This window comes from Sardina pilchardus, chromosome 17, assembly GCF_963854185.1.
Source record: "Sardina pilchardus chromosome 17, fSarPil1.1, whole genome shotgun sequence".
NCBI lineage: Eukaryota > Metazoa > Chordata > Actinopteri > Clupeiformes > Clupeidae > Sardina > Sardina pilchardus.
Genome location: NC_085010.1, coordinates 18,108,762 through 18,122,427, shown reverse-complemented (window position 1 = coordinate 18,122,427; position 13,666 = coordinate 18,108,762). Strand labels below are relative to the sequence as shown.

The window sequence follows — 13,666 nt, the reverse complement described above, 5'->3', positions numbered from 1 at the left end:
CATCCACCCATTAAACTGTATATCAACATCTATTAAACAATCTGTCTATCAACATCCATTAAACTCTCTGTCTATCAACATTAACTAGAAACGCAATTCCAAGGAATTACTAGTGCATGAAAATGCAGAAATAGATAGATAATGTAGATATGGTTACTAAGGTGTAGCTAGGGTAAACATGGTGGTTGCATAGTTTACAGAGAGTTGATAGTGTGAAGGTAGACTGTTTAAAGATGAAACATTCCAATTCTAACTTAACTAATGATTTCTATTCATGTTAAAATGTTGATTAGCTAACTTAGCTAATGATTTCTAGCAGGTACGCTAAAAATGCTAATTATGCTAGCAATGCTAACTTTACTAACAATGCTAACCAGGTTGATTAGCTAACTTAACCAATGATTTCTAGCAGCAATGCTAAAAATGCTAACTATGCTAACAATGCTAAATTTGATAACAATGCTAACCAGGTTGATTAGCTAACTTAGTTGATGATTTTTTGCAGTTATGCTAAAAATGCTAACTATGCTAACAATGCTAACTATGCTAACTAGCTAGCTTGCTAGTGAGGACTTTTATTTTGAAACATTTGTTGCTAGGGTATCCATGGTGGCCACTATCAGGAAACAAGAAGTTACTGCAGTATAATCATGTTGGTTGCTATGGAAACGGTCATTAACGCTTAATTTTAATGGTTGCTATGTTGGTTGCTAGGTACATGGAGGTTTCATGTAGTTGACTGGAGGCATAGTGGATGATAACTGACAGTTGGAATGGTTGAACAGTTCAATAGTTGAGTAGTTTCAATGGTTAAATGATTTAATATTGTATTATTGCAGTGAGGACTTTTATTTTGAAACAGTTGTGGACAGAGGAAACAGTTAACAGGATATGTAGTCTTCTGAGAGAATGTATGCTTAAAGCCAGAGAAACTGACAGTTGGTGCCCAGGTGGCCGGCCACCTGGCCTAAGATTCTAATTGCTGCCGTGATGTCATAATGAGCAATGTTAAGTCTATGGGGGAAATTGTAATAGTTTTTAACTAATAGTTTAAAAAGTATAAAAGTTACAAAGTTGAAAAATACAAAGCAGGCATGGCATAAGCAAGACCTACGCAACAACGTTTGAATGAAGTTTCTACGTTAAACGGTTGAAGCTGAATTGGCTGCGTTAGAAGAAGAAGTTTAACTAGAAATGCAATTCCAAGGAATTACCAGTGCATGAAAATGCAAAAATAGATAGATAATGTAGATATGGTTACGAAGGTGTAGCTAGGGTAAACATGGTGGTTGCATAGTTTACAGAGAGTTGATAGTGTGAAGGTAGACAGTTTAAAGCTGAAACATTCCAGTTCTAACTTAACTAATGATTTCTATTCATGTTAAAATGTTGATTAGCTAACTTAGCTAATGATTTCTAACAGTTATGCTAAAAATGCTAACTATGCTAGCAATGCTAACTTAACTAACAATGCTAACCAGGTTGATTAGCTAACTTAATTGATGATTTTTTGCAGTTATGCTAACAATGTTAACAATGCTAACCATGCTAACTAGCTAACTTGCTAGTGAGGACTTTTATTTTGAAACATTTGTTGCTAGGGTATCCACAGTGGCCACTATCAGGAAACAAGAAGTTACTGCAGTATAATCATGTTGGTTACTATGGAAACGGTCATAAACGCTTAATTTTAATGGTTGCTATGTTGGTTGCTAGGTACATGGAGGTTTCATGAAGTTGACCGGAGGCATAGTTGATGATAACTGACAGTGGGAATGGTTAAACAGTTAAATAGTTGAGTAGTTATAATGGTTAAATGATTTTATAGTGTATTATTGCAGTGAGGACTTTTATTTTGAAACAGTGGTGGACAGAGGAAACAGTTTAACAGGATATGTGTAGTCTTCTGAGAGACTGTATGCTTAAAGCCAGAGAAACTGACAGTTGGTGCCCAGGTGGCCGGCCACCTGGCGTAAGATTCTAATTGCTGCCATGATGTCATAATGAGCAATGTTAAGTCTATGGGGGAAATTGTAATAGTTTTTAACTAATAGTTTAAAAAGTATAAAAGTTTCAAAATTGAAAAATACATCCCTCCAATGTCCTAAGCAAGATCTACGTAACACAGTTTGAATGAAGTTTCTACGTTAAACGGTTCAAGCTGAATTGCGTGCGTTAGAAGAAGAATAATAAGAAGTTGAAGTAGAAGACTAGGAAGAACAGTACAGTGCATTTTCATGCACTGTAATAATAAGAAGACTTGGAATAACAGTATAGTGCATTTTCATGCACTATAATTAGACTATCTACATTCAACTTTTTAATTATTTACTCTGTCTCAGGCTTTAAGAGTACTCTGGCTCTCTTAAGACTAGCCAGTTAAATTGATTACACCTGTGTCAACTACTCTCAGAGAGCTGTATCAGTGTCTCTCTTAACAAGAATGTAAGGCACATTCCATCCAACCTTCTATCCATTCATCTTCTTCAGACCATTCACTCATCCACCCATTAAACTGTCAATCAATATCTATTAAATAATCTGCCTATCAACATCCATTAAACATTCTGTCTATCAACATTAATTAGACTATCTACATAAAACTTTTAAAGTATTTACTGTGGGTCCCTCTCAAGCAGCGTTTATATGTCCTCCCTCGCTCCTCGATCCACAATGATCTACATAAAGAAAGATAGAAGAAGGGCTAGACTATCCCATTGTTGCCGCTCCATCATTCTTTATGTAGATCAGTGAGGAGCGAGAGAGGACGCGTAAACGCTATTAGAAGCACCTTCTGTCTCAGGCTTTAAGCATACAATCTCATTAAGACTACAGATCCTGTTTCACTACTTCCTCTGTCCACAACTGTTTCAAAATAAAGGTCCTCACTGCAATAATACACTATTAAATCATTTAACCATTGAAACTACTCAACTATTGAACTGTTCAACCATTCCAACTGTCAGTTATCATCCACTATGCCTCCAGTCAACTACATGAAACCTCCATGTACCTAGCAACCAACATAGCAACCATTAAAACGTGTTTATGACCGTTTCCATAGCAACCAACATGATTATACTGCAGTAACTTCTTGTTTCCTGATAGTGGCCACCATGGATACCCTAGCAACAAATGTTTCAAAATAAAAGTCCTCACTAGCAAGTTAGCTAGTTACCATGGTTAGCATAGTTAGCATTGTTAGCATAGTTAGCATTTTTAGCATAACTGCAAAAAATCATCAACTAAGTTAGATAATCAACCTGGTTAGCATTGTTAGCAAATTTAGCATTGTTAACATAGTTAGCATTTTTAGCATTACTGCTAGAAATCATCGGTTAAGTTAGCTAATCAACCTGGTTAGCATTGTTAGCATTGCTAGCATAGTAAGCATTTTTAGAGTAACTGCTAGAAATCATTAGCTAAGTTAGCTAATCAACATTTTAACATGAATAGAAATCATTAGTTAAGTTAGAACTGGAACGTTTCATCTTTAAACTGTCTACCTTCACAATATCAACTCTCTGTAAACTATGCAACCACCATGTTTACCCTAGCTACACCTTAGTAACCATATCTACATTATCTATCTATTTTTGCATTTTCATGCACTGGTAATTCCTTGGAATTGCATTTCAAGTTCTTCTTCTAACGCACGCAATTCAGCTTCAACCGCTTAACGTAGAAACTCCATTCAAACTATGTCGCGTAGGTCTTACTTACGCGATGTGTGCTTTGTATTTTTCAACTTTGTAACTTTTATACTTTTTAAACTATTAGTTAAAAACTATTACCATTTCCCCCATAGACTTAACATTGCTCATTATGACATCACGGCAGCAATTAGAATCTTATGCCAGGTGGCTGGCCACCTGGGCACCAACTGTCAGTTTCTCTCAGGCTCCTCTCTGAAGACTACATATTCTGTTCCCCTGTATCCTCTGCGCACAACAGTATCAAAACTAGAAATGCAATTCCAAGGAATTACCAGTGCATGAAAATGCAAAAATAGATAGATGATGTAGATATGGTTACTAAGGTGTAGCTAGCGTAAACATGGTGGTTGCATAGTTTACAGAGAGTTGATAGTGTGAAGGTAGACAGTTTAAAGATGAAACATTCCAGTTCTAACTTAACTAATGATTTCTATTCATGTTAAAATGTTGATTAGCTAACTTAGCTAATGATTTCTAGCAGTTACGCTAAAATGCTAATTATGCTAGCAATGCTACTTTACTAACAATGCTAACCAGGTTGATTAGCTAACTTAACCGATGATTTCTAACAGTAATGCTAGAAATGCTAACTATGCTAACAATGCTAAATTTGCTAACAATGCTAACCAGGTTGATTAGCTAACTTAGTTGATGATTTTTTGCAGTTATGCTAAAAATGCTAACTATGTTAACAATGCTAACTATGCTTACCATGCTAACTAGCTAACTTGCTAGTGAGGACTTTTATTTTGAAACATTTGTTGCTAGGGTATCCATGGTGGCCACTATCAGGAAACAAGAAGTTACTGCAGTATTATCATGTTGGTTGCTATGGAAACGGTCATATACACTTAATTTTAATGGTTGCTATGTTGGTTGCTAGGTACATGGAGGTTTCATGTAGTTGACTGGAGGCATAGTGGATGATAACTATTTAACTGTTCAACCATTCCAACTGTCAGTTGAGTAGTTTCAATGGTTAAATGATTTAATAGTGTATTATTGCAGTGAGGACTTTTATTTTGAAACAGTTGTGGAAAGAGGAAACAGTTAACAGGATATGTAGTCTTCTGAGAGACTGTATGCTTAAAGCCAGAGAAACTGACAGTTGGTGCCCAGGTGGCCGGCCACCTGGCGTAAGATTCTAATTGCTGCCGTGATGTCATAATGAGCAATGTTAAGTCTATGGGGAAATAGCTCAATGTTAAATCTATGGGGAAATCGTTTTTTAATTCATAGTTTAAAAAGTATAAAAGTTACAAAGTTGAAAAATACAAAGCACACATGGCATAAGCGAGACCTACGCAACAAAGTTTGAATGAAGTTTCTACGTTAAACGGTTCAAGCTGAATTGCGCGCGTTAGAAGAAGAAAAATAAAGATAAGAAGAAGCCTTGGAAGAACAGTACAGTGCATTTTCATGCACTGTAATAAGTCCTCCTAATTCCATCCAACTTTATATCCATTCATCTTCTTCAAACCATTCACTCATCCACCCATTCTAAACAGTCTGCCTATCAACAACATCAATTAGACGCTCTACATTGAACTTTTAAACAATCTACTCTGTCTCAGGCTGGCTCTCTTGAGACTAGCCAGTTAAATTGATTACACCTGTATCTGTATCCACTACTCTCAGTAGAGAGCTGTGTCTCTCCATTCTACAAGAATATAAGGCACATTCCATCCAACATTCTATCCATTCATCTTCTTCAGACCATTCACTCATCCACCCATTAAACTGTCTATCAACATCTATTAAACAATCTGTCTATCAACATCCATTAAACTCTCTGTCTATCAACATTAATTAGACTATCTACATTCAACTTTTTAATTATTTACTCTGTCTCAGGCTTTAAGAGTACTCTGGCTCTCTTAAGACTAGCCAGTTAAATTGATTACACCTGTGTCAACTACTCTCAGAGAGCTGTATCAGTGTCTCTCTTAACAAGAATGTAAGGCACATTCCATCCAACCTTCTATCCATTCATCTTCTTCAGACCATTCACTCATCCACCCATTAAACTGTCAATCAATATCTATTAAATAATCTGCCTATCAACATCCATTAAACATTCTGTCTATCAACATTAATTAGACTATCTACATAAAACTTTTAAAGTATTTACTGTGGGTCCCTCTCAAGCACCGTTTATATGTCCTCCCTCGCTCCTCAATGATCTACATAAAGAAAGATAGAAGAAGGGCTAAACTATCCCATTGTTGCCGCTCCATCATTCTTTATGTAGATCAGTAAGGAGCGAGAGAGGACGCGTAAACGCTATGAGAGGCACCTTCTGTCTCAGGCTTTAAAGGGTCACTGCACCCTAAAATAGGTTTTTTGAGCTGTTGATTGATTGAAAATACTCATAAGTGGTGAACTGTACTATTACCAGGGTTAATATTGACAAAAATCGTGTTTCTCGACAAACGTAACATTTCGTCTGATTTTGTATTGGAGATATTGCTCTCTCGCGCATACTACCGTTTGAAAACATGCCATGGCATGTTGGTCCAAAATACTATTGGAATGATGACGTTGTCCTGCACTTCTAGTCCGACACTACGTCACCGGGTCGTTACAAATTAGGACTGAAACGCCCCAACACCTGCTGCCCTGATTAGCCTACCTGTGATAAGCCATGTCTGCAGCACTCATTACCAGATTGACACGAAATCACCATGGTTGATTGGTTGCAGCAGTGCTGCACTCTCTCTCCAAATTTCAGAACGTCTCGCCCATTTTGAAAGCCGTTTTCAGAAATGTGAAGTGGGTGGAGTTATGGGGTGAAGTGACTCTTTAAGCATACAATCTCATTAAGACTACAGATCCTGTTTCACTACTTCATCTGTCCACAACTGTTTCAAAATAAAGGTCCTCACTGCAATAATACACTATTAAATCATTTAACCATTGAAACTACTCAACTATTGAACTGTTCAACCATTCCAACTGTCAGTTATCATCCACTATGCCTCCAGTCAACTACATGAAACCTCCATGTACCTAGCAACCAACATAGCAACCATTAAAATTAAGTGTTTATGGCCGTTTCCATAGCAACCAACATGATTATACTGCAGTAACTTCTTGCTTCCTGATAGCGGCCACCATGGATACCCTAGCAACAAATGTTTCAAAATAAAAGTCCTTACTAGCAAGTTAGCATGGTTAGCATTGTTAGCATAGTTAGCATTTTTAGCATGACTGCAAAAAATCATCAACTAAGTTAGCTAATCAACCTGGTTAGCATTGTTAGCAAATTTAGCATTGTTAGCATAGTTAGCATTTTTAGCATTACTGCTAGAAATCATCGGTTCAGTTAGCTAATCAACCTGGTTAGCATTGTTAGTAAAGTTAGCATTGCTAGCATAATAAGCATTTTTAGCGTAACTGCTAGAAATCATTAGCTAAGTTAGCTAATCAACATTTTAACATGAATAGAAATCATTAGTTAAGTTAGAACTGGAACGTTTCATCTTTAAACTGTCTACCTTCACACTATCAACTCTCTGTAAACTATGCAACCACCATGTTTACCCTAGCTACACCTTAGTAACCATATCTACATTATCTATCTATTTCTGCATTTTCATGCATTGGTAATTCCTTGGAATTGCATTTCTAGTTTATTTTCATTGTCCTGAAAATATCTTCTTCCTGGAGCCCTTTTGAATTAATTTCCTCAGCATATTAGGTTATGTTGTAGATTGTTATGGCCATTATTAGAACAGTGAAAATAGTAATACAAGAGTTTTTTTTAAAACTTTAATGTCAATGATTATTCCTTGATTCATTTAAATTAAACAGCAAAAATTCTATATGCGATTCATTTAGATTATTATTTAGATAAATGCAAAGACCGAATTTCCCTCACTGGATCACTGGAGTATATACTGTATACTATATTATACTATACTATACTATAGGCCTACTAATTGTACCAGGGGTACAAATAGCCTTTCCCTTTTTAACTTCAAAAGATTACATTTTGTATTTATTTCTGAAATTCACTGTATTTGGTCATTCACATCGTATTATTTTTCCAGTGTATTGTTTCACCTGTAGAGGGAGCCTCCAGGCAATGTTGACATTGTACTTGTAGTCATCCAGCCATACCTCAGCCAACCGGAGAGCGTTTCTCTGCAACACGTGATTCAGGTCTGGCATGTAAGGTTTACGCGCTCTCTCCAGGTGAGCAATCTTGGAACAGGGAATCACCTCAATGCTACCACCACACAGCCACACCTGAAATTAGCCATTCCCATGAGGTGAGTTCAGGGCCCACTCCTCAGCGTTCTCACAGTATTTAGTCTTATTTGTCACAGAAAATCGCTATTTTTTTCCTTGCTTTCATTTGGCACCTGATGAAACTCACTCTAATTCCAAATTCAACATTTTCTCCGCCATAGACTTTCATGCCAGGATCCAGAGCTCCAATCTCCCCAAAGAAAACACGATCTGCCACCAGTATCCCCATAACGGATGGACTTCTGTCAACACATTTAGGAAGTTATGTACACCATTTTATACCATATCATAAGACTTTATCTTAGGTCACACATGCTAGCCATTAATGCTTAAAGGGACATTCCGCCACAGACTCACAGAATGGCTGGATGAACAGGAAAAAGGTCAATATCGATTGTTTTGCTCGAGGGGAGGTGGGAAATTAGTTTATTTCCAAAAATGGCGGAATATCCCTTTAATAGGGGCTGTGGTAAATGTCATTACACATTTATTAGATCATTAATTGTTCAGCTATTTCTTATTCTTAAGGAATAAGTGGTTTGCTCCAGGTAAATCCTTAACTTCATCTGGTTTATGACATTTCTCAATATACGTATACCCGTAGTCGTACGAACAAACCAACTAGTTACTCATGAAGGATTTACTAAGAATAAATGGCCGATTGATTAAGAATAAGAAATAACTAGGCCAGTATTCTGGGTCTTTGTTGGGGGCACACTGGATGGAAATGGTCCATAAAACAACAAGAACTCACTTTCCAGGAAGTGTTTCGTCATTTCTGGCATACCACTGTGGGGAGAATGCCTCATACTTGCACCACATAGCCCAGTCAAAGCCTTGGGCAAAAGGAATGTACTTTGTCAACTTCAGATCATAGCAGCTCACTTTGTCAAACACAGGTGATAGCACCACAGTGCGGTCTTCCTTGATACGCGCCAGAAGTGGCTCTGCCCTAAGCACACAGGGACAAATATATAGAAAAGAGTTCCATTATCAGTGTAGTTGTTCCCACAAGGTTAATTTCATTTTAACTGTTAATGCTGCAGAGGTAGTTTGGGAGCAAAATAAAACGTTCAAGCGTTTTGTTTTTCTTGTTGAAAGGGTTTAGATGACACAAAAAGTGAACAATGCATCACAATGAAGTGAAATTATTATGAAATGGTTGGAAGAATGTCTCAAAATGCTCAACATAAGCCATTACATTCAGAAATTCAGACACAACTCAGAAATTGGCATAATCACACTTACAATGATATGACTTTAGTTATGAATAAATGTCTTTGCCTGAAGGTGCAATCTGTGTAATTTGTTGTGAAACAAACTGGAAATGTGACTTGACCTACAATAACATCATAACATCTGTCTGGACAATGAATTGATGTCTGGGCTCAGCAAGGCAGAGTCACCACAGAGTCACCTCAGACTGCACCCTTGAAAGCAGACTCGCACTGCTCCGTCCAGACCACTCTGTTTGACATAGCAGCTCTCGTGAGATCTGAAAGGGTGGCGGTTCTCTTGAAGAAGTTTGGGATACACCTCCAATACCATCCCACTAACCTCAAAACGGATCTCACCTTTTTGCTTGTAGTCGGAGGTGTGCAGTTGCAAATGGCATCCAATTTCTCCTCTTGTGGCTGGATCACACCTTTGCAAATCGCATAGCCCAGGTAGCAGACTTCTTTCTGCTTCAAAGCGCAATTCTTTGGATTGATAGTCAACCTGCTTCCCAGATACGTCCAAGAACTAATTTGAGGTGGTACGGATGACCCTGCCAGGTACTGCTGTAAATCAATAATCAAGGTACGCCGCAGCAAACTCGTGGACACCCGCCAATACGCATGCCTGCGCAAGGCCAAAGGGGGTCCGGAAAGCTGTGATCTCCCTTGCCCGCGTTAGAGTCCACCTTACTGAGGGCACTGACTTGCCGGAAGTCTATGTAAAATCTTATGGTGCTATCTATCACACTTCGGCACCAACACCACTGGGCCGCACCAGTCACTAGAGGAAGGCTCTGCGACAGCATGACCTCCAGCTCTTCCCTCGAGGAACCCACCAACCTCTCTGGCACCCGGTAGCTCTTCTGCTGAGGGGACTTGTCTGTAAGGTGGTCCTGACAGGGAAAAAACTGCTCCTCTGGCTCCTCTGCTCCTCCACTTGGTCTCTGGAGTGAAATTCTCTGAGAAGGTTAACATGAAAATTCTGCTTCCTCTTCCTCTGTTCTGGCATCCTGACTTCATTGGTGACGTCTCCCCCACCTTTCTGTTGATCTCATAGTAGGGTGACCAGATGTCCGAGACCAAAACCGGGGACAATAAAGTATCTATCTATCTATCTATCTATCTATCTATAACACTTCATCCAGCTCACATTCCAGCTCCGCCATATGTTCGTGAGAACTACCTCCTCAAACTGCTCACAGGTGTTTGCAAAAGTCTGCCAATAACTCAAGGCAAACAGAAACCTGTTTGCAAAACGTTCGCCTACAGTATGTTCACAAATATTAACACACCTCTGTTTAACCTACCAGCCCTTGTTGACCTCAATATGGGCATCCAAAATGGCAACCACATCACCACTGGCAACCTTCCACCCCGAAATTCTAGTCTGACTTAGGCCCAGCTGGCTGGAGTGCCTAACCTGTTTCACCAAGCCAGGCCTTGTCTCATGAATGAGGCTCACAAAGGCATTTAATGGCTCCTTCAGGTCACCTGTCAAGATATATGATTTTACAGTTACACATACTCATACAATTTACTCATAAAAACTACATATATCATACAGAATCATCCGTAACACAATAATCACAAGGCATTATACTGTATTTCCCAGACTATAAGTCACACTTTTTTTTAATAGTTTGGCTAGTCCTGTGACTTATAGACTTGTATATCAAAAATATACAAGTCTCATTTGCATGTAGCTGTAGCCTGAAATAAAGTTTAATTTATCATAATTAGCCTACCAAAACATACAATCTAGAGTAAAATAATTGTGGATGACACTACATGGCTTCAAATACCAGACATGATAAAAGTCCTTTGAGAAATAACTGGGCAAGTTTAGGCTACTCTGACTGGCTATTGACAATTAGCCAAGGGTTATCTTTTTTAAACTGGCTGTGTTGCTTTTGTGTGGGTGGCATCTGCTCTCGGTCTCTCCTCTCTGTTCCCTCGTCCTCGGTTTCTACAGAGATGTATATATACAGTATCAATGGGCATGTCTCTCTCGAAGACTAAAGTTACGTGGTCCGCCTTACCGGTGACCGCGTCGTGTTCTGCCTGATCACAGAATTTATAGTTTACCCACTAAGTTACACCCCAGGATGACACCTCAAATGTATACATATGTACACATTGCATACAGCCCAGGGCAGCCTACACACTGACCCAGGTCTTGTTTCATTTGCCAAACACGGAACTGGATCCTAGATCGTGTGAAACCTGGCATCATGACAAATGAGAGACAGCTTGAGAAACCAACCGTTGGAGCTGTGGTCATCCACCAGGATGATGTCTCTGAGGAGGTGAGCAGGGGTCCTGTTGATGATGCTGGTGATGGCCCTCTTGATTATGGACAGGGCCTCATCAAGGAAGATCAGCACAACACTAATGGTGGGCAGATCTTTTGGGTATTCCCGCTCCAAACACCTGCAACACAGTCGAAAACAACTGTGTCTCACTGAGTTCTAACAGTTGTTGGTGCTTGACAACAGACAGACAGACATAGATAAATAGATACTTTATTCATCCCCAAGGGGAAATTCAAAAATAGCTGAATCCCTGCACTGCTCACAACTGACCTATAATGTCGAGTTTCAGGTAGCTCCCTGTCCGATGGCAAACGGTTGCTCAGAAAGGTATTGTAGCCATACTTCTGAAACAACTCCTCTGCTTCCATCTGTTCTCTTTCGGTCAGGGCAGCATCCCAGTTTTTGAAAAGAGGTGAGTTTGGGTACAGCTTTTTGACCATCTTCTCCTTCTTCACTTCATCCACCCGTCTCTCCTCGTGTTTGTGATGGGAGCTGACTGAGATCACACCAGTCATCATTTTGTACAACACTGTTTGGTCAACCCTTAGCAAATATAAGTTTATTGAAGTGTACTGTCGATCCACTTATTACAAACTAAGGATATGTATAGCTTACTTTTTGTCTACTGATCAGAGATACATTAAATTTAACTATACTTGGCTTATACAAGTATACAAGTTTAAAGAGGACATGGAATGGATGAATTGAGTATTACACTGTGTTTTTTGATGTTAAAATATTATATATTCAACTTAGATTTTTAAATAATAAACTCAATTGCAATTTTACAAGCCTAATTTTACTAATTTTACAAGCCTAATTTTACTAACCATATAACATGTACAAACCCCTCTGTTACCAGACTCAAAGTATGTAGTGAGTGTATGTCCACGGTATGCACTCACCATCTCATTTTCACATACCTCTTGTTAATAATTGTTCAATGTTTTTTTTTCTTAATGTATTATTATTGTTTTATTGTTTATAGCATTCTCAACCTTAGGGTCTGGACCCCATGTGAAATCCAAATTGGGCTGAGATATCTTACAATTGACTAGTTCATTACATAAAATTATACAACTAAATTTAAAAATGTATATTCAAATTATGTCCAAGTTAAGAAACAGATCCTTTATTACAATCTAGCTAAGTAAAGATAACCTTAGACAGCCTGCATGAGATGTTTGATTGATGGAATTATGCTTGATCAGTGTTCAAAACAAAGTAGCAAAACAATCAGGCATTTAAGGACATTTGGGGGAAATCTAAAAGTTACGCTTTCTCTCGCTACACGTGAATGATTGGGGTCGCCAAATGGGGTCACCTCACCTGCTAAAAAAGGTTAGGCACCCCTGGTGTACAGGATCCCCATTGGCGGGGGCATAAATCTAATTACATAATAATGGGACTATGGCCATTCGGTCCTCACAGAGAAATTCAGAGGGTTATCAACAACACTGTGGCATAAATCAGTGTATCAGTATCACCTTCTATAATCTAACAGGCACCAAACTGTAGAGTGCAACAGCTGCTGCGAGCTGGAAAGATGCTCTGCGGCCAATGGACAAGTATAAGCAGAAAGTCTTCTTACCTAATTTGTTCATCTGGGCCTCCATTCTCTCTAGTCTCTCTAGAATACCAGTGCCCTGCATGGAGTAATTTGTTTTAAAGTGATCATTCCTATGCTCCTCCACCGTGCTCTCTCTCTTGGAGAGGATCTTCAAATTGACCCAAGTCAGATACAGCGATGTGGCAGCTATGACCATGCAAGGCACAAGCCCTCGAACACACCTCGCCCTCGCCATCCCTCCGAGCAGTTCTGTGCATGCAAGACATGCACCAGATTCCCTCTCAAGTAGAGAATGGAAAACAGTGAAGAGGCAGAAAAGATCTTACTCACCAAAGGTCCAAACTCCTCCCCATCCAAAGCAATACCCTGAGGGCTGTTCAACTGCCCTTATTTTACACAAACCTGAACAGATGCCAGATGGATCAAGGTTGTGATCATAATATACTTTGAGGGATACCCTGATATTTAAATTCAAGTAGCTTATTAACTGTAAGTTTATAAACTGTGATAAAACAGGTTGTGGTTGTTTAATTGTGGTACAGCAGCAGGATGCAGAATCCTGTTTTTTGAGGTGAGGCTACAAAAGTGGGTATGGTT

At 38.8% G+C, this 13,666-nt stretch overlaps 1 protein-coding gene across 1 annotated transcript in view; it reads right to left on the bottom strand.

The window, feature by feature from the left end:
• Positions 1 to 13,304, bottom strand: part of LOC134062005 (probable polypeptide N-acetylgalactosaminyltransferase 8) — a 48,858-nt gene extending 35,554 nt beyond the window's left edge. Inside the window, exons 1-7 of the mRNA XM_062517878.1 lie at positions 13,091 to 13,304; positions 11,770 to 11,995; positions 11,451 to 11,617; positions 10,495 to 10,678; positions 8,725 to 8,922; positions 8,098 to 8,212; positions 7,782 to 7,967 (exon numbers count right to left, since the gene is read on the bottom strand). Coding sequence (XP_062373862.1) covers positions 7,782 to 7,967; positions 8,098 to 8,212; positions 8,725 to 8,922; positions 10,495 to 10,678; positions 11,451 to 11,617; positions 11,770 to 11,995; positions 13,091 to 13,304 — 1,290 coding nt within the window. The remainder of the gene's footprint in view (positions 1 to 7,781; positions 7,968 to 8,097; positions 8,213 to 8,724; positions 8,923 to 10,494; positions 10,679 to 11,450; positions 11,618 to 11,769; positions 11,996 to 13,090) is intronic.
• Between the last annotated feature and the right edge of the window lie 362 nt (positions 13,305 to 13,666).